Raw genomic sequence first — 23,276 nt, forward strand, 5'->3', positions numbered from 1 at the left:
AACTTGTGTTACAATATGGTCCAATATAACCACTGGGTGAACATGAACAATTTCCATCAAAAACTTTACACAAAGGTAATGTACTACATGTATGATGTATACATGTATGTCAACTTGTGTAACAATGTGATCCAACAGGACTGCTAGGCAGCCATTCATGTCTGGAGCCATTTGGCAGACATATCTGAGAAGATCAATTTCAGTCAATCTTGGTATAAGGGCGGTGTACTATTAGGTACCATGTCAATGTCAATTTGTGATTGCACCTATCACAGACAAGAAGTGTTACAATCAAAACAGGGATCAACAGCTCCCTAACAGTGAGGAGTATGTCATCTACGATGGCTTGATTCCGAGGGATTTTGTTTACAGAATGCTTTTTGAATTCATTTTTGTGTAAAAGGCATCTCTGAAGTCATTTATGAATTATTGAAGAATAAGCTTATTTGGCTAAAGATCGGAAAATGTCAGTTTCAAAAGGAACGATATGTATTATAGGGGTGAAAAGTCTGTGTCTATGTGTCTGTGTCTGTGTTTGTGTGTCTGTATCACCATTTTCTAAAAGCAGCTAGCTCAATTCAAACGAAATTTGGTAAACATGTTCCATAGGATAATGGCAAGAACTGATTAGGTTTAAAAAAGAAGATAAAAAAGAAGATCAAAGCGGGGTATTTAAATGATGCAAACTGACCAGGAAACAATTCTTTGTTTTCTTGGCCTTAAAAACTCCTACTGTGAGATCTATGTACATGAACAGATGGATGACTGAGTGACTGTAAATGTATTTATGAGTAACTGGATAAATAAATGAATGTGAATCAGGGTTCGCACAGTCCTGGAAAACCCTGGAATTTCACACCCTCCCTGGAAAACCTTGAAAAATGCACCCTACCCCTGGAAAACCCTGGAAAATGATCGTGATCGATTAATATTGATGATCGACATGTCTGTGCTTGAGCCACCCATTCATATGATTCAATACACTGAGTCTCGTAATTGTAAAGTCTTTTGCCACCATGGTGAATCACGCTGATTAAACCCAGACAGTCAACTGATCATTCCACGAGACACTTTACCACAGACCGTGCCTATGCATAGTTGAATGGGCGCCACAATGTTTGTTTCGATCTTGCCTATTGCTACTCCGAGTCCAGTCGTCATTTCAGCAACATAATATTGTAACAGTCCCAGGGGTAACAGTAGGTCTGTTAGCAAGATTATTGTAACATTGTAGCAAGTATCAAAGCATGACCAGCCCTATCACTAACAACGTTTAGAAATTGTTACAAGTTTGGCGCACGAGTTAACATACTACAAGCTCATGCATGACTAGGGCCTTGAGAAGTGCAGTTGAATTTCCAGGTTGTAGAAGTACGGTTTTGACTTTTATTCATCAATAAATGGGAATTTGTTTTACATGTTCTAAAAGAATAGACTACTTTTTTATGTTTGTCAGTACTGTACAGTAACATTCCTAAATGGTCAATTTGAGTTGAGAAATTGCGATGTTCTGCAACACGTGGCATCCGTACATTAAACATTGAGACACAAGGGCTGAACATATTCATTTATTCATAACGTGCAATTTCATTACGTAAATGACGTTTTTATTCAAAATTTTGAAGAAAAAAATTATTTTTGGTGACCTCTAAATCTAGTCACATCAAACCATACAATAATGAGGACAAACTTTTTTTTAGGTTTTAATTTTTTTTTTCTGGATATGTCTGAATTAGACTAATGAATGCTGTGACTCAAATCTTACACGATCAATGCACAAGTTTGACAAAACGACTACTTAGAGGATAGGACAGAGGTTTCTCTGTTTAATCTAAGCATGCAAATGTAGTTTAGACACCAACATCTCGCTTAGTGTCGATTGTCTTTGAAATGTTTTGTGACATATCATGGGAACCCTTGTTAATTTCTTTTCGTCCATATCAGACAATTAGATGTCATTCGAAAATATACTTTAGTGGTCAACAGCCCTGGAAAATGGCCAAAATCTATACGAATACACCTGGAAAACTGAGAAAAACCTGTGGAAAGTCCTGGAATTTTGTTTTGCTTTAAGTGTACGAACCCTGGTGAATGAATGAATAAATGTGTGAATGAATGAATGGGGCTGGTGTATGCATGAACTGGCAGTACAGCTCAGCACTAACATCACTGGAGAATCTTGGTCTCTAGTGTCGGATTTTTTTACCAGAAGTTAACATTCAAGAGTCATCTTGTGGTGTACTATATGCCCTAGAACATTCTGAACCTATTTTTGTTGGCTGAAGTGACCTATTTCGCTGAAATTGTCATTCCTTGTCGTGGTAACCCAATCTACCTGGCGTCCATACTTTGTGCTTGGGTAAACAGACTTGTGACGTATTCTCATCATAATTTAAAGATGGTGGCATAGTTGAAACACTGCCAGATGGAAAGCTAATTTCATCAGTGGCATCATAATTTAAAGATGGTGGCGTAGTTGAAGCACTGCCAGATGGAAAGCTAATTTCACAGGGTGCCGTGACGACAATGGTCGGCTGTCATGAGTAGCTATTACCGGTAGAGGGGGAGGTCCTCTTTCTTCTGAGCTAGTGTTAAATCATTTTACGACAATGAAGTATTCAGTCCTGCTATATGTGGCAATTTTCATCATCGGAACTGGTCTCCAGTTTCAGCAGTTGCTTATGGAAATACAAACAGGTGAACTTATTCAAAATGGGCAAGAGATTCCTGGACCCAGTCATTTGAACTTACATTGTATACATGGTACCCCAATATACTGTGAATATTTTCCAAGGTTTACCAATATATGCACAGAAATACAATAGAGGAAGATTATTGTACAATTGTGTGACTCTCAAAGCATCAATCGCGGTTAGACTTTCTTTTTGTTTTTTGCACGGTCGACAAACTAACAGAAAAACTTACAAGCTCACGCTTGGCGGCCATGGTACTATTGGTAGGGCCAAGAAATGCTGTTGAATTTCCGGGTTGCGGAAGTGCAGTTTTGACTTTTATATCATCGAATAACGGGATTTGTTTTATATATTCTAAAACAACAACTAATTTTTTATGTTTCTCAGTACAGTAACATTCCTAAATGATGGGGTTGAGTTGAGAAATCGCAATGTTCGGCAACACGTGGCGTGACTTTGGTAGATAAACATAAAGACGCAAGTGATGAACATATTCAGTTATTCGTAGCCCGAAATTTATATAAATGACGTTTTTTCTCAAAATTTTGAAGAAACAAAACGTTTTTAGGTGACTTCTAAATCAATCAAATCAAACGATATATTAATGCGAGACAAGCTTTAGTTTTTAATTTGTTTTTGTGGACAATGTTCGAATTCGACTGACGAATCCTGCGACTCGAATCTAACACGATCAATGCACTGCACCGTTCACCAGCCAGACGAAAATGGTCGACATGTTTGTTGACTAGCCGATAAGTGCATAAGGAACTTGTGAGGCAGTCCGAATAAATAGATGTAAAATCCGACGTTTCGAATAAAAATTCTTCTTCAAGGTATTTTTAAGCAAGACATATTAGGTAAACATCTGAATATATCTGAAACACTTAGTTGACTAGCCGACTGTACGAATGCCATCGAAGGCATCAAATAAATAAAATTGAAAAAAGTAAGCATGAAACTGATTTGCACAGGAAAGAAAAGCTTTTTGTTTCGTTATTTATTTCACAATGAAGACTACGCGTAAATGGTCGTAGTTTGGGCTCATGAATAAACGGACAATAGGTGTTTACTTTTTATTGTCTCCAACCTAAAGTACATGAATATGCGTTGAGACTTATGAATATTCACCGTAGTACATCGTAACTACTAGTAGCTACTCGTCTTTACTCGTTATGACGCGTAATTACGATGCTTTTGATTTCGATGTCGCCCCTTAGAAAAGACAGAAACTTTGGTCCATAAAGGGGGAGTCCTAATTGCATCTAAGAACGGCTTGTTCGTTGCCCATAAAATTGACTCGAATTGCGAAGTTGTCTGGGTGTCCTTAGAAATACAGGGGGCCAAGCAAATTATCATTGGCTCTTTTTTTCTTTCTCAAAAATTTGGGAACTCGACTGAGTACCTTGACCAAATGCATGAGTCCCTTATGAAAGCCAGTAATAAGAACAATGGCAGTCAAATCTACTTGGCTGGTGACTTAATCTACCCGGCATTGATTGGGATTCCCAATCTGTATTACCTGGATCTCAGTATGCTGCTTTATCTAGACAAATGTTAGACATAACCACAGAGTTTGGTCTTGATCAAGTTGTTCGTGAACCAACAAGGTTTGATAACATCCTTGAGTTGTTCATTAATACCATGATTGTCAGATCACAATGGTATACCTGTGATTGTTGTTAATACCAAACCAAGAGTGTAAAAACAGAAACTACACAAAGTTTATAGCTATCAAAAACTAATGTAGATACTATCAAATCTGAACTCAAGGAATGTAGTGAATATTTAACAACCAAAGGTTTCTTGCTGCTCTGTTGATGGTTTGTTCTCTGAATTTGAGGTTAAGATAAAGATACTGACGCCGTCCGGTACATGAGTAAACGATTTCCAACTTATCCGAATTACTATGTTTTCACAGGGACTGTGTCATGTTTGTTATTTCATTTTGAATTCCATACATTATTGGTGATAAAACGTATACAGCATACCTTTTCAACACTACAGTAAACTTACTTGTTATCTCATTCGCTTGCTTGCTTGCTCAATGACTGGGAGAAGACCAAAATTTACTGAAATTTATAATTGTACATAATTATTCTGGATATGGCTTCTTCTAGCGATGGTTTTACAAAAAAAAAAGTAGACATACAATAATAACTGTAACATGACATGAGTCAGTACAGAAAACCTACTGTAGACATAAATATTCCCATACATTGCAAAATTCACTGAAGTACTTTTTCTGATTTGTCATGCATGCTTTCATTTTGTGGACATTCCACGAGGACGATTGAATATTAGAATGACAGGTCTAGTCAAATGAAAGTTATGTTTTCTCTCTAGTCCATAGGGGTATCTTCGTTGACTGGTTGTGTACCCGCTGTTGCTTCTATTTCTTGTATAAACCGTCTCTCTGCGTCGCAGTCCCCACACTTGTAGACCGTAGACGCGTACCGGTAGACGGCTGGCTGCGCTGTGTTTGTTACTGGGCAGTGTCTAACCTTGTCACGGAAACTCTGTCTTGCGACCCATGTATTCTTCCCTGGCCTTTATACCAGCGTCTGACAAGGCCTTGTAACGAAGCTTGGCCATTCTTATTCCTATTTTTGGTTTCAGCATCTTCAAATTAGCCGCATTTCAGGCGATATATGGCGGTGGCTTTGCTTAGAGCAGGGCTGATCAGCTGAGCAACCAAGACTCACACAGAGCGTAGCTACAGCGCAGAACACTACGCATGTGCAAATACACACGGTTTGTTGTTGTCTCCCTAGCTTTGAAATAGTAAACAAGCTTTACGGTATGACGCGTATTACTAACGTCTCTACAGGAGTCTAAAGGTGGACATGAGCCATATGATGATTACCATACATACTAGAGGGTCCAAAGAAACTAATTCACAGCTATGCTTTCAACTAGAGTTCCTACACACGGCACGGGCAGTTTGTGAAATGTTGAAAAATCAGCATTTCTTCTGTTTTTCACTGTTTTGAGCTCGTTTTCTTTATCATTGTATTTGCTTATTATACAAGCTAGGGAATTCGGGTTTCTTTTATCGGATAAATTAGGTCAAGGACAAGAAACGCATGGTTGGAATTCCCCAACAGTTGAACAGCCAGGGTACACTGCTTCATTGTAAATGGGATACAGGTTTACAAAAACTGCAATTTTGACAGATAATAGCAATCAAATGGAATTTGATTTATGATGACAGCTGTGAAAAAAAAAAACGAAAAAAAAAACAATTGCCTTGTAAAAATTGAAAAATATGAGAAATATGACATATTAATATTCACATATATCAAATTTCATCATAACATAAACAATATTTTAATGTTTTTGCTAATATGTTGAATATATAAAGAACAAACTGTGAAAATATGGAGTCAATATCATTATTTTTAACAAAGTTATGACATTTTTACTAAGTAAAGAATGGGGATGAAAAATAGCCTGTGCAACAACCTTAACCCTTTCACCACCAATTCCCGCTATTGCGGGAACGCTCTAGGGCGCCCACCAATTCCCGCTATTGCGGGAACGCCAAAGTTCATTCACCTACCTCGCCGTTATGCCGTTTAACGGCAGCTATTGCTGCAAAAATTGCTGCCATAACTAGTTCCACACATGCGTATTAGCCTTGTTTATCTACACTGCCATTTTGAAAGCATGACAGTGAACGGTATCTCGAGTACGATCCAAATGACGAGCGATCGTAATTTTTTGTGTGTTTTTCGCTCACGAAATCGATTTTCAACATGGCGGAAGTAATTAACGGCTCTCATAACATGGCCAACGATATAAATTATGTCACTATCTTTGGATATTTCGACAGAATTTGACTTGAAATACATCATTGAATACAAGTGTTTAGCTATGGGAACACATTGTACTTGTATGTAAGCATCAAATTCCCGCTAAGGCCGTGTGAGCTGCCGACGGCAGTTTACGGTTGAATTTTTGAATGTCGTTCAAATTTACGCAATCTTGTGACCGTGCCGACGCCCATGCTAACGTTCTGGGGGTAATTTTGGGCTATATAGTGGATTATTTTGGTTTTATTTCTTTTTGTTACGGCTCAATAATGACTTGTATTTGTATTAGCTCAGTGTGTAGAGGTCAGTGGAGGGAAACTTACTCGTGATATGGGCGATTTTCCGATCGGATTTTTTACGCGAGTTTTTCAATGTAAAATTCAAATTTCAACATCGCTGAGGCAAAATCTGTCTCCCCTAACATCATTTGCAATGTAAATAAAGGTGCTGTTCGTAGAAATTTCCACTCAATTTTGACTATGAATACGATGTTTTATACAAAGAGATGGCTGCGTGAACTCGATGCAGTATATGGAAGCATCAGATTATCGCAACGTAACTTCAAAGTCCCGACTGCAGATTTGCTTTTGTGGGTAAACATGTCGGCGAAAAGCGTCACGTTGGCGTCCCGATTCGGACTCGTAAACTACCAACTTGGGGGCATTTTTTACTGATTTTGAGGATAAATTTGGTGATAATTTTTTGTTGTTCTGTCAAATAATGATATATAATTACACAAACTGATTTTTCAGAAGGTATTGGGGCGACGACTTCAGATATTTTTGTCCCTTTGATTGCCGGTGTGGGGCTGACTATTGCGTCGTAATCGGATTAGTGAGCCGTTAATTATTTTCGTTCAAATTTATTACGACTAATAATAACATTTTCTGACAAATTTTCGCCGATTTTGACCATTTAACCAGTATACAGAAGTTTTGTAGGAACATAAATGTTGGTAATTTGAATTTTGTTTGTAATATAAATATTTTGTTTATTTGTGATATGTCAATAAATAAACAACCTATGCTTGTTTTATTAATATTTTATTACATTAATCCATATTTCGGTTATGTGTGTGATATTTGAATTTATGTATTTGCTACTATGATGTAGAAAATTTATTTTCCATTCAAATGATACCTTATTTTTAAAAAATAAGCAACTCTAAGTATTTTTATATCAGTTTGATTACACCACACTCACTCTCACATTATGTTAGTGAGGGGGCTGGTGGACAACACACAATCCCATGAGGCCATTGGTGGTGAAAGGGTTAAGGCTCTTTTCTGTAGTCTGTGTAATTTTCCATGAACGCTTTCATTACACCCGCCCCAAATAGTGTTACTATAGTCTAGATGAGGGACTATATAACTTTTGTAGAAAAGATAGAGACTGGTAGATACTTTTTGATGTGATTTAAGAGGTGAATGAGTGAGCTGATCTTTGAGTGTAATTTTAAAACATGTTCATTCCATGACAGATTTTCGTCGATGTAAACTCCAAGTAATTTGTCACATTTAGTGTGTTCATTTATTTGATTTTCAAACTGCAAATCAAACTCTTGTTTGACTATATGGTGGTGTTTGTGGTGGGTAGTAATTAGCATAGTTTTTTTTTTCAGTATTTAGGTACATGCGATTGTCCCTACACCAATTTGTTGTTTGTGTGTCACCTGTGGGCCACCGTACTGAACAGCAAAACCACTTCTAGATCTACACATTACCAAAAAAAAAAAAAAAAACAGCAGAGCTATTCTGACTGATAGGTCACATGTACATTTTAAATCTCATAACCTGTCAATCATTCTTATACCATTATTAGCTGTGATGACAAATATTGTACATTTTAGAATCTCATAACCTGTCAGTCATTCAGTAGAAAACCACTCTGGTAAAAAATGATGTTTGCAACTAGTGTGTGAACTTAAGGGAAAATAACTACTGGTCATAAGGACCGACGTGTAGCAAATGCTGCTGGTCCTTAACCCTATGAGCCCCACTGACCCTTTGATACAAATTATCACTTTCTCTCCATTGCTAATTTGCATATGAATACCTTAGAATCCCAAAACTTTCTTACTTTCACAGCTGATCTGACAGGTATCACACATCAAGGAGAAAATAACAAGGCAAATGTTTTTTTCACTGTGAAGTTAAAGTTTTATTCAAATCCATATCTTTTCTTGTCATTTTTTTTACAATAATTCTTCAAAATCCATTTATACACAGAATTATTTATACATTTACTGCAGGATGCTTCCGTGATAATCTATAAAACATAGATTGCTACATAAATAAACACCACATAATTTACAACCATAAATGGTTTCAACAGGGTAACCCTTACTTGTTTTTTTCTTAAGATTAGAGCAATGCCTGCAACATCTTTTTTTTCTCTTAGCATCAAGTTGCATGACCTCAGATGTATGTGCATGTAGATTAGCTGCACTCAAACTATTCTCAGTTGTAGGAGCATGGGGTTGGGGACCTCGCTTTCTTCTACTACTAAAACCTGCTATCAGTTGGCTTGATAGATCTAACCTGTAATCTACATTTCTGTATCGACGTCGAGGATCAGGTTTATGTGCTATCTCATACAAAATAAATGAATTCACAATCATACACTGAAGAAAAAAGAAAAATAAATACTTCCAATACTTCATGTACTTATTTGACACAGAATAATATGATGCCATCTGATCACTTAAATCTACCCCACCCATGTATTTATTGTATTTAATTATGGAATTTGGTGTAAAGAACGTTTTCCCACCCCTAGTCATATTTCCTCCCCCTGATTGGCAATTTGTTGTTAACATTCACACCAAATTGAAAACAATCAGACTCCGCATTTTTGTTACTGTTTTTACAACAACAACAAAAAACCCTATCATACTGAAGATATTTTACGAAGCATACCTGCCTTCTTTATTAGTTAAAATTTTCAGAGTAGTTTATATGTTTTCCGTCATTTTGCTTTGATCATGGCCACATACATAGGGAACTCTGCTAACATTTACCGGCTTTAATACCAGCCTTTTTTTAAAAAATGTCTTTCGTCTTCTTCGGAAGCTCATTGCCACTTTCTAAATATCGCCACATACTTATAAATACAACGTGGAACTGTCTCAAACACGTTAAAAGTTTCATACACTTTGAACAGTAAACTTTACAAGTGATTATTATAAGGCAGAAAAAGACGCATACGCTGAATGCGTAAAATGAATCTGAATGCCTAAGACATTCTGATTAGTCAAGACACAAATAATTAGAGAAATTCAACCAATCATGTGTTTACTAACATAATTTCATAAAGTAAATGCTGTATGCTACGTCATATGTAGACATGATATCAACATTGACAACAACACATGTAGCGAGCTAGCTCTGTGTCGCTTGACTTGAACGAGATGTCAAGAGTAAAATAGGTAACACAAGATCAGATTCATGTAGGTGAAATTGGATATATCTTTGAATAATGTTATTATTTACTCCAAATTAGAATTGGTCAGAAAGACCGATAAGTTGTTGTAATTCTGAAAAACTGTCGGTCCGAACGGAAATATGTTGGTCTTGGACCGAAGGACCGGCATTAATTTCGCACGCTGTTTGCAACCCCACCAGTTTAACTTTTGAATTAGACCAATTCATATATAGTCCATGAGCCAGACAGGTTATTGGTACCAAAAAGTGGTACCAAACGATATTTTTACCAGTGATGTATAATGCTATTCTAATATCAAAAATGCTTGGTGGACATTCCAAATGAGTAGCTTTTGGAAATTATACGACTTTTTAATATTATGCATAAATACAGCACAATGATTAAAATTCCAACTATATATTCTAGGTCCTTGGCTCTACCAATAATACTTAGGTTGTTTTTCTGATTATTTCCTACACTAATAAGAATTACTCTTTGTCTAGTACTGATTTTTACGACATACTACAAGGTGCAAACTATAGAGGGCGCTCTTACAGACAAAATGGCGGCCATGTTTGTTGTAAATATCAGTTATTGGAAGTTTCTTGTGAACTATACTACATAGAGACACAATTCAAGTGTCTACCCCTATATTATAAAATATGTTAGTATAATATAATTTGACCTTGGCCCTGATCTTCTGGTCAGAATTCCAAAAATCAAGCTTTTTCTTGCAAATCACAGATGGGTATGAGTTGTAGTATTTAAGTGTTGCCAATTTCTGTGCAAAATAATCTTATACAAAGGTAATATTACAAGATTGTACACATCATTGGACAGATGTGAAAGGATTCTTGTGGTTGCTGACTAAATAGCAGCCATATTTGTTGTAAAACTCCACTATATGTAAATGGCGACATACTGTGCATATACATGCATGTTCTAAAATATCCCATAGCAAGCTCTGTTGTATGGACTAAAACGGTCATGTCAACCCAACCCTGTTATAACCCCACTTCAATTTTGCTGAAAGAAGTCATTTTTTTAATGATAATATCACTCCAACTTACTGAGGAATCAGCATCTGATGGAAATAAAAAAATCATTACATGGTTTTATCATATTAATGCAACAACCAATACGACGGTCAGTTCATTTAGAGCTAAAATATACAGACATATACAGACCAATGACCACGTGAAGCAAAGCATATCAAAGATGCAGGTCTGCAGATCTCACAATAGAAGCTGATGTGACAGCAGAAGGGTTAATAACACATATTCTTAAATGAACGGCAATACAACCTGTGGTGAAAGGAAGCACCACAAAACCATTATGAAGGTGTCCATAAAATGTTCTTGAAGGGGTCTAACTTTGCATATTAAGAAAATCATGCCATTGAATTGCATCAGGTTCAAGAGAATATAATCCAAATCAGAAAAGTCATCATCATCAAGCCAGCTGTTCATTTAGTGTATACGCTTGTTTCACATATTCAGAAAGATGAACACAATGTCCAAACAGTTGGTGATATTCTCTAAGATTATTGAATCAATCTTTTTTAATCAAGTGTGGTTGGTGATCTGCACCTAAAGATTACAAAAGGATTTGCTCACTCCTCAAGAAATAGAAGAGACTGCCAGTAATGAGTTCCTTGGAGCAAAAGCGAAGACAGGTTCTTCATTCAGACAGACTTCAAAAATAAAAAATAAAGTCTTTCAGCATCATGAAATCAAAAGCAAAGATCATTCTAACACAGAATTCTCAAAAGAGATGATTATCGTTGTGGTCGAATTCTACTGATACACACAACTAGGAAGATGGATCTAAAGACATACTGCAACATCCACTTAGATCGTTGCCCTTGTTATTGGGAAACTGATGGTACACTAAAGAAGAACATAGCAGCATTGATAAGACATCTTGAGAAATTACTTTCACCAGATAATATGGGAGTTACCTTACCATCAGCCTAGTCCAGTGACATTTGAGGAAAACCTGACATATTTCTCTGAATAGGATTGATAGCAATTGGATCTGAAAGAAACTTTTTAGCGTATGAAGAAGTGGACGCACATTTCAGCATGCAACAATTAAGCTCTGGTTACAAGCCATGGTGGCAACACTGGTGGTTGAATATACATATATGAAGTTCTTATGCCTAGCCTTCAGTTTGAAAATAGAAAATGCAAAGATAGCTTCAACATAGGAAAATGTGTATGCCTTTGTCTGTGATGGGTTTACACGTTTTTACTGGCTGGGCAAGGCAAGCTAGAATGACTGAAACTCATACATCAAAGCAAAGCTATTACATGAGTACATCCACAAAACTTGTTCAAGAGTGTATCTGTCTCAAGAAATATTCACCCTTCTCCAGGAATTCACATGTAAAGCTTATGTTGCCCATTGTCAAATATAAACTGCTAAGGAGCCTTCTCAATCAAAACTGCAAGGTGGAGAACCTGGGTAATGGGGAGGGGGCACTTTTCACAAATCTGTTCCTTGTGAAAATGTAAATTTGGAGATTTTACTTTGACTCATTTTGTTATCTAACTTTGCATTATTTTGTGATGTTAGCATGATGCCACTGCTGCCACCATTTCCAAATCCCACTGCTACCACATCCCACCACTGCCATTCTATGATGATAACATATCAATCATGCTAACATCACAAAATAATGCATTAGTATTATTATTATGCAAGGGGTCCTTAGCATTTGGATCCCATGCATAATAATAATTTTAGTAAATATAATAAAAATAATAACAATCATAATATTAGTTTTTATATTCCCACCCAAGCCTTTTACAATTATTACTCCTGGCTTGGAGCTATATCAGCACAACGACCCTTTTATACTTGGGAGCACACAATCCATTGCAGCCATTATAAGCATATAGGATTAAAGCATTCACATCACAACCGCTATCCTACCAGGACCCCAATTATACAGAGATGGGTGGACTGAGGCATAGGCGTGGCTCAAATCTTGCCCAAGGACTTTAGCCACTCAGAAAGAAACGGTGGTGATGGGGCTCGAATGTACAACCTGCAGATTCCAAGCCAGCCACTCTAACCATTCGCAAATCCTGACTCCACAATTCTGAGTTCTAACCACTATGCCACAGGGAGACAGTATTAAAAAACAAATGGTTTTTGAAATATTTGAAAAAGAAGCGGGTCATGTTTTCGAGAAAGACAGTGAGGTAGGGATACTTTTTAGCATAACGTGCTTGAGGGAGGGGCATATTTATGCCACAGACTGGGCTTAATTTCCTATGGCCCTCCCTACCTTTTAATTACTGAAGGCGCCCTTAATTAGTTTAAACACAATCTTATAGTGTGCAAACAAAGGAATATGAGAGCGTGGACAACTGTGAAGACAGTACATGACTGTCTCTACCAACATGCTCTTTGAGCAAACTACTTTGGAGACGATTCATTTAGATGCAGCTCCTGATGTTCCATCTGCACAAACAATGGTTGGATAAATATAAATGGAAAGCTGAATAGCAAAAGGTAGACAGGTCCTCCAGCACCTAAAGTCCTCTTGGGATTCATTTATTGTGGATTTCAGCATACTTGTGCACTTCAAACTTGCCATCGTATACCAAATAGACTAAAGTGTACATAGGAATGCCGCCTCCAAGATTGCAAAAGTATTATTGAGAGTGTTGAAGAAGATTCAGCACATGGTATCAGTGATGCAAAAGAGGATGAAGATGAACCTAATATGCCTAGGAAATAAATAAAAGTCTTTAAAACTGTTACTCTCACTTTGTTCAAGAAACTTCAAACTCAGATCTCAATGACAACATCATCTGGTAGGCAAGTGAGTAAACATTCAAAAAATGTATGCAAATATCCCTAGCAACAAGACCATGCCCATAGCAACAGCCAAATGATCACATGTATTGCAAAGATAACAACATGGATTAATAGACAATTGAATAAACATTCAAAAAATGTATGTAAATTTGCCTAGCAACGAGACCACGCCCATGGCAGCAGTCAAATAATCACGTATATTGCAAAGATAACAGGAATTGAAAGACAAATGAATAAACATTCAATAAATGTATGCAGATGTGCCTAGCAACAAGACCACACCCATAGCAACAGCCAAATGATCACGTATATTGCAAAGATAACATCAGGAATTCATACACATGTGAACAAAAACATTCAAATATCAGGGCTCGAAATTCGCGGTAGTCATGCGTCCACAGACTACCAATGTTTGTCTCTGGGCTACCAAATTATGTGAGTGGTAGCCCAATTGGCCTACTAAGTTTTGAATGAAACTGACAGCTTGACTTCGACTCCTTCCCGGGCCGTGGGGGCCATGTCTGAGGTCGCGGTCACTTTTTTATGATGCATCCCATGGGACGTGTTCTCAACAAAATTAGCGTCAAAAACCCATTATGGTGTGTCTTTTCCAAATTTGCATCCACACTACATGTATATCAAATGTACACGAAGTACATTATAAATGGCTGTGATATTGATGCAAACCCTGTCTAATCAGTCTGTTAATAAATAAGTAACCAATCACGTGGATAGATAATGATAACAGCACATAGTTTCTAAACTACCAAAGACATACTCTCCACATCAGGAAATGGCCATGGGGCACATGAAACTGTTTATACGTTTTCCATACATTGAATCATATTATTCAAATTTTACAGGTCTCACTGCACCAAGAGATTTAGCTAATAGTTATAAGTAAGAACTGCGACTCCATGCCTTACTCTCCAACTTCAATGCAATGATAACCGTACGTTGTTTGCTAACAGTAAACCTCATATGTCCCCTCTTTATGACACGTCCCCCAGAGACACATACATCCAAAAATTGCATCCCCAATGTCAAATATGGCGTCAAATACACACAAATAACGCGTTAGCGTGACCTCTCAATTTATTCAATCAATCATCGAATTCAGTACATCATATAATTACATATATACACTAACACCATTAATTTTGGAATGCATGCATATGCGCCAGCAGTCATTGCTCTCGGGCTACCAAATTTAAATGATGGTATTCCAAGTTGGTAGCCCACTTGGCTACCAAGAAAAAAATGAATTTCGATCCCTGAAAAATGTATGCAAATATATATAGCAACATGACCACGCCCATAGCAACAGCCAAATGATCGCGTATATCTCAAAGATAGCAACATGGTTGGATAGGCAACTGGATAGTCATTCAGCAAATGAACACCTATTGTTAGCATGGACTAGCACATGGATAAACATTTTTAAAAACTACAGTTGTGCTACAACACCATTGGCGGTATTTTTTTGATACATAGTGTGAACCCCTGTTGTAATCACCGTAAAAAGATGCACCACTAATGTTGCAATTGTAGTGTCTACCTACAAAATCACTGCATTATGCTGCCAACCACAGGTTCATATGGACACGGCACGGTAGTGAACTTCATGCCCAAAAAAACTTGTGTTGTAAGACATGTCTAACTGTAGTTCGCTTCAGCATGTTCAGATTTTTTTACAAAAGAAAAATAGTCGGTGACAGTACCGCACCACGCCACAGAGCAAGGGCCGTTATTTTACGATAAACTTTTCAACACAGATGGACTTGAGTATGGCATAACTTGAGTTTGAATAAAAGGACAAGTCCAAATCTGGTTAAAACTTCTGCTTTATTTGAATCCTGATATTAGTCAGGAGTTGGTGTTGACGTTTACTTGTAAAGCTAACGTCAACACAACAATCTATAAGCTGAGATTACAGAGTATACATTAGCAACATTTGTGGTCGATTTATTAGCCCCACCAAACCCGGATAACAGGCCATAACTCGGGTTGTTCTTTACCGTACTGGTTATCTCATGTCTTATACCATTATTAGCTTTCAACGTTTTAAAACTTACAATATAGCTATTCATTTGATGTATTCATTGACCAGCTTACATTGCGGCATATCCTTAGTAACATTAACCCTTTCACCACCACTGGCCTCATGGGAATATGATGCTTACACACAATGTGTTCCCACAGCTAAATACTTGTACTCAACGATGTATTTCGAGTCAAATTCTGTCGAATTATCCATAGATAGTGACATAATTTATATCGTAGACCATGCTATGAGAGCCGTTAATTACTTCCGCCATGTTGAAATTCGATTTTTGTGAGCGAAAAATGCACAAAAATCTACGATTGCTCGTCATTTGGATCATACTCCAGATACCGTTCACTGTCATGCTTTCAAAATGGCTGTGCAGATAAACAAGGCTAATACGCATGTATAGAACTAGTTATGGTAGCAATTTTTGCAGCAATCGCTGCCGTTAAACGGCATAATGGCGAGGTAGGTGAATGAACTTTGACATTCCCACAATAGCAGGAATTGGTGGGCGCCCTAGAACGTTCCCACAATACAGGAATTGGTGGTGAAAGGGTTAAATTTGTTCATATCTATGACCAGCTTACATTATATTTGTTCATTTCTGTAACCAGTTTACATTGCTGCATATCCGTAGTAACTTTATATTTGTTCATTTCTGTAACCAGTTTACATTGCTGCATATCCGTAGTAACATTATATTTGTTCATTTCTGTAACCAGTTTACATTGCTGCATATCCGTAGTAACATTATATTTCTTCATTTCTGTGACCAGTTTACATTGCTGCATATCTGTAGTAACTTTATATTTGTTCATTTCTGTAAACAGTTTACATTGCTGCATATCCGTAGTAACTTTATATTTGTTCATTTCTGTAACCAGTTTACATTGCTGCATATCCGTAGTAACTTTATATTTGTTCATTTCTGTAACCAGTTTACATTGCTGCATATCCTTAGTAACATTATATTTGTTCATTTCTGTAACCAGTTTACATTGCTGCATATCTGTAGTAACTTTATATTTGTTCATTTCTGTAACTAGTTTACATTGCTGCATATCTGTAGTAACTTTATATTTGTTCATTTCTGTAACCAGTTTACATTGCTGCATATCCGTAGTAACTTTATATTTCTTCATTTCTGTAACCAGTTTACATTGCTGCATATCCGTAGTAACTTTATATTTGTTCATTTCTGTAACCAGTTTACATTGCTGCATATCCGTAGTAACTTTATATTTCTTCATTTCTGTAACCAGTTTACATTGCTGCATATCCGTAGTAACTTTATATTTCTTCATTTCTGTAACCAGTTTACATTGCTGCATATCCGTAGTAACTTTATATTTCTTCATTTCTGTAAACAGTTTACATTGCTGCATATCCGTAGTAACTTTATATTTGTTCATTTCTGTAACCAGTTTACATTGCTGCATATCCGTAGTAACTTTATATTTGTTCATTTCTGTAACCAGTTTACATTGCTGCATATCCGTAGTAACATTATATTTCTTCATTTCTGTAACCAGTTTACATTGCTGCATATCCGTAGTAACATTATATTTCTTCATTTCTGTAACCAGTTTACATTGCTGCATATCCGTAGTAACTTTATATTTCTTCATTTCTGTAACCAGTTTACATTGCTGCATATCTGTAGTAACTTTATATTTGTTCATTTCTGTAACCAGTTTACATTGCTGCATACTGTAAAGTGGTTAATTTTGGAGGGGTTAAAATTCCGCGCACTCAGACTTCAAGACAAAGTAGCGGTGTCTTGAATACGCGCGACCATCATGACTAATGAGTGCTAAGTGAGCCAAAGTGTTTATTTATGAATTATCAAAGTCAAGTCGCCGTCCTCAAAGTATAAATAATTGTAAACTGACGTCTGAGGTGTAAACGATCGGGTTGACAGGATGTATAAACAATAGATTAAAATCACACATACAAATTAACATACTTCCCACTTGACACATTTTTGAATGAAATAAATGGATACAAGTACATGTGTGTAACATTGTTTTGTATGAATGAATGAATGGCTTTCGGGCGTTTACAGAGATTTTCTTTTTCAACATACACTGACCCGACATGGCCGACAAAGCAGTAAGCATTTCACAGTCGCAAGTTCAAAGCAAAAAATATTTCCCTTCATAAGATGACTGTATACGGCGCATTCCATCCTCCAAGTGTGATCGCTACGCTAGTCTTTTTACAAGTCGCCATGTTGTGAAATAATTAATGTAATTAGGTCACTACGTTATATATGACCAATAGGATCGCAGCTTACAAAAAAGTGAGCAATTTCACCCAATCACGTTGGGTATATGATACTGGCAGAGCTATTCACAGAGCATGCATTGAAAGTTGTAAACACTTACATCTTTATCGTCATGGGACTAGGTTAGTTGGAACATCATACTACAAGTACATGTACAACGTATATCATGTGTCACGATCCAATATACATTAAAAACAACTGTGGTTGTCACAGAGGAGAAGCCATTACCAATTCCTGCATTACCTAATGTAACTTCTAATTTTCTTGTCTTCCGCCTAATGTCTGGTACTTTTTACTTTATTGTTGTGCCATGGACTGCCCATTGGGAATACATTGATTAGCGGTGTTTTGATTTCGCACTCATTGCCAATGCGCGAATTAAGCGAAAATTAAACCCCACCAATGATTAACCACTTTACAGTATCCGTAGTAACTTTATATTTCTTCATTTCTGTAACCAGTTTACATTGCTGCATATCCGTAGTAACTTTATATTTCTTCATTTCTGTAACCAGTTTACATTGCTGCATATCCGTAGTAACATTATATTTCTTCATTTCTGTAACCAGTTTACATTGCTGCATATCCGTAGTAACATTATATTTCTTCATTTCTGTAACCAGTTTACATTGCTGCATATCCGTAGTAACTTTATATTTGTTCATTTCTGTAACCAGTTTACATTGCTGCATATCTGTAGTAACTTTATATTTGTTCATTTCTGTAACCAGTTTACATTGCTGCATATCCGTAGTAACTTTATATTTCTTCATTTTCTTGACTAGCTTACATTGCTGCCTATCCATACACTTCAAGTGAGCCTGGTGATTTGACCTTTAGTGTCAATGAAATCATCCAAGTCAGTAAAAAGGAAGGTAATTGGTGGACAGGTTCCATTGGGGATAGGTCTGGTGTCTTTCCAGACAATTATGTAAAAAAACTTGAAGGTAGTGAGAAGGAAGTGGAGAAACAACAGCCTGTTACACCAAACAAAGCTGCACCCACTTTACCAACAGTTAAAGTACAAGATAGTTCCACCTCATCTAGTGCAAGTAGTACACTAGAGAGATCTAAGAAACCAGGTGAGGAAATTAATATTCTATTACATTGGGGGTGTGTCCACCTGTGCGTGCCCCTCATATCTCTGGCATGCACTAACAGATTTCAACCAAACCTGGCACAAAGGTAACATGCTATGTGAGACATATGCATGTCACTTTGTTGTACGGTGGCCCAGAGATGACATAGGAACAATACATTTGTGGAAGAAATAATTAATTTTTTGAGAGCAAAATATTCAGTACAAGGATAAAAAATTTGGCCTCAAGAAGTAAAAATCTTGTTATGTAAATAAATTTTCTGCTTTGTAAAAGGAAGTTTTGTATTACAAATTTGAACTTTTTGCTTTGATATTTCTATTTTGAACCAAAAAAATTATGTTTTGTCCTATGAAAGAAATCTTTTATCCTTGTACTGAATATTATGCTCTCAAAAAATTAATTATTTCTTCCACAAATGTATTGTTCCTATGTCATCTCTGGGCCACCGTAGTTGTGTAACTGAATCAAATATAGCCATATTTGTTGTTAAATTTCACAATATATGCATCATAACTTTGTAGGTGTAATACAATATTGACTCCATTCAGATGCCTACACCTATATTATCAATATGACCTTTCTTTTAAGATCGTGACCTTTGGGTTATCTTCATAGCTTTTCAAATCAAGCATTTCAAAGTGATAATATTTTAATCACGACTTGGGTTTGACCATGTGAGGCATATGCAAGTCACTTAATTTTACGACCTTGACCTGTATAGCAAAATGGCAGCCATATTTGTGACAAAAAACACATTGTCTGTTATCTCCAAAAGTGTGGTACCTATGGACACCATTCTAGTCCCTACCCTCACAGTATCAATGATGAGCTTTCTAAAGAGACTGTGACCTTTGACCTTGACACACATTTTCAAGGTGAAGAGAGAAAGGCTACCTGTACACTGAAGATGGCCAAATATTATTGCTAATTATACTGAAAACCTAACATTACAGACATTTACATCCCAGAAAAGTCCAACTAAGCATTTCCATATTAAAATTCACAAAATGCTAATCATCTTACACAATGCAACACACAGTTGGAGGCTATGTCTTTGACTGAAGGCCTGTTTTACAAGTTGGGTTTATGCCTCATTAAGTACCCTAGATTAGCTAAGATTATGCCTCGTTAAGAACCCTAGATTAGCTAAGATTATGCCTCTTTAAGTACCCTAGATTAGCTAAGATTATGCCTCATTAAGTACCATAGATTAGCTAAGATTATGCCTCATTAAGTACCTTAGATTACCTAAGATTATACCTCATTAAGTACCCTAGATTAGCTAAGATTATGCCTCATTAAGTACCATAGATTAGCTAAGATTATGCCTCATTAAGTACCTTAGATTACCTAAGATTATGCCTCATTAAGTACCTTAGATTACCTAAGATTATGCCTCATTAAGTACCATAGATTAGCTAAGATTATGCCTCATTAAGTACCCTAGATTAGCTAAGATTATGCCTCATTAAGTACCTTAGATTACCTAAGATTATGCCTCATTAAGCACCTTAGATTAGCTAAGATTATGCCTCATTAAGTACCTTAGATTACCTAAGATTATGCCTCATTAAGTACCTTAGATTACCTAAGATTATGCCTCATTAAGTACCATAGATTAGCTAAGATTATACCTCATTAAGTACCTTAGATTACCTAAGATTATGCCTCGTTAAGCACCTTAGATTACCTAAGATTATGCCTCATTAAGTACCTTAGATTAGCTAAGATTATGCCTCATTAAGTACCTTAGATTACCTAAGATTATGCCTCATTAAGTACCTTAGATTAGCTAAGATTATGCCTCATTAAGCACCTTAGATTACCTAAGATTATGCCTCATTAAGTACCCTAGATTACCTAAGACTATGCCTCATTAAGTACCTTAGATTAGCTAAGATTATGCCTCGTTAAGTACCTTAGATTACCTAAGATTATGCCTCATTAAGTACCATAGATTAGCTAAGATTATGCCTCGTTAAGTACCTTAGATTACCTAAGATTATGCCTCAATAAGTACCTTAGATTAGCTAAGATTATGCCTCGTTAAGTACCCTAGATTAGCTAAGATTATGCCTCATTAAGTACCCTAGATTAGCTAAGATTATGCCTCATTAAGTATCCAAGATTAGCTAAGATTATGCCTCATTAAGTACCTTAGATTACCTAAGATTATGCCTCGTTAAGTACCCTAGATTAGCTAAGATTATGCCTCATTAAGTATCCAAGATTAGCCAAGATTATGCCTCATTAAGTAACCTAGATTACCTAAGATTATGCCTCATTAAGCACCTTAGATTACCTAAGATTATACCTCTTTAAGCACCTTAGATTACCTAAGATTATACCTCATTAAGCACCTTAGATTACCTAAGATTATGCCTCATTAAGTACCCTCGATTAGCTAAGATTATGCCTCATTAAGTACCATAGATTACCTAAGATTATGCCTCATTAAGTACCCTAGAATAGCTAAGAATATGCCTCATTAAGTACCCTAGAATAGCTAAGATTATGCCTCATTAAGTACCTTAGATTACCTAAGATTATGCCTCATTAAGCACCTTAGATTACCTAAGATTATGCCTCATTAAGTACCATAGATTAGCTAAGATTATGCCTCATTAAGTACCTTAGATTATGCCTCATTAAGTACCATAGATTAGCTAAGATTATGCCTCATTAAGCACCTAAGATTATGCCTCATTAAGTACCTTAGATTACCTAAGATTATGCCTCATTAAGTACCTTAGATTATGCCTCATTAAGTACCATAGATTAGCTAAGATTATGCCTCATTAAGCACCTAAGATTATGCCTCATTAAGTACCATAGATTAGCTAAGATTATGCCTCATTAAGTACCCTAGAATAGCTAAGATTATGCCTCATTAAGTACCTTAGATTACCTAAGATTATGCCTCATTAAGTACCTTAGATTACCTAAGATTATGCCTCATTAAGTACCTTAGATTACCTAAGATTATGCCTCAGTAAGTACCCTAGATTAGCCAAGATTATGCCTCATTAAGTACCCTAGATTAGCTAAGATTATGCCTCATTAAGTACCCTAGAATAGCTAAGATTATGCCTCATTAAGTACCTTAGATTACCTAAGATTATGCCTCATTAAGTACCTTAGATTACCTAAGATTATGCCTCGTTAAGTACCCTAGATTAGCTAAGATTATGCCTCATTAAGTACCATAGATTAGCTAAGATTATGCCTCATTAAGTACCTTAGATTACCTAAGATTATGCCTCAGTAAGTACCCTAGATTAGCCAAGATTATGCCTCGTTAAGTACCTTAGATTACCTAAGATTATGCCTCAGTAAGTACCATAGATTACCTAAGATTATGCCTCATTAAGTACCCTAGAATAGCTAAGAATATGCCTCATTAAGTACCCTAGAATAGCTAAGATTATGCCTCATTAAGTACCTTAGATTACCTAAGATTATGCCTCATTAAGCACCTTAGATTACCTAAGATTATGCCTCATTAAGTACCATAGATTAGCTAAGATTATGCCTCATTAAGTACCTTAGATTATGCCTCATTAAGTACCATAGATTAGCTAAGATTATGCCTCATTAAGCACCTAAGATTATGCCTCATTAAGTACCTTAGATTACCTAAGATTATGCCTCATTAAGTACCTTAGATTATGCCTCATTAAGTACCATAGATTAGCTAAGATTATGCCTCATTAAGTACCCTAGAATAGCTAAGATTATGCCTCATTAAGTACCTTAGATTACCTAAGATTATGCCTCATTAAGTACCATAGATTACCTAAGATTATACCTCATTAAGTACCTTAGATTACCTAAGATTATGCCTCATTAAGTACCTTAGATTAGCTAAGATTATACCTCATTAAGTACCCTAGATTAGCTAAGATTATGCCTCATTAAGTACCCTAGATTACCTAAGATTATGCCTCATTAAGTACCATAGATTAGCTAAGATTATGCCTCATTAAGTACCTTAGATTACCTAAGATTATACCTCATTAAGTACCATAGATTAGCTAAGATTATGCCTCATTAAGTACCTTAGATTACCTAAGATTATGC

The 23,276-nt window shown here is 36.3% G+C and overlaps 1 protein-coding gene across 2 annotated transcripts in view; it reads left to right on the forward strand.

The window, feature by feature from the left end:
* LOC144432808 (intersectin-1-like) overlaps window positions 1-23,276 on the forward strand; it is a 305,852-nt gene that overhangs the window by 180,393 nt on the left and 102,183 nt on the right. For both annotated transcript variants that reach the window (XM_078121087.1, XM_078121088.1), the window contains one exon: window positions 18,882-19,178. In XM_078121087.1, the coding sequence (XP_077977213.1) occupies window positions 18,882-19,178 (297 nt within the window). The remainder of the gene's footprint in view (window positions 1-18,881; window positions 19,179-23,276) is intronic.

The sequence above is a fragment of the Glandiceps talaboti genome, chromosome 3, assembly GCF_964340395.1.
Source record: "Glandiceps talaboti chromosome 3, keGlaTala1.1, whole genome shotgun sequence".
Classification (NCBI taxonomy): Eukaryota; Metazoa; Hemichordata; class Enteropneusta; family Spengelidae; genus Glandiceps; species Glandiceps talaboti.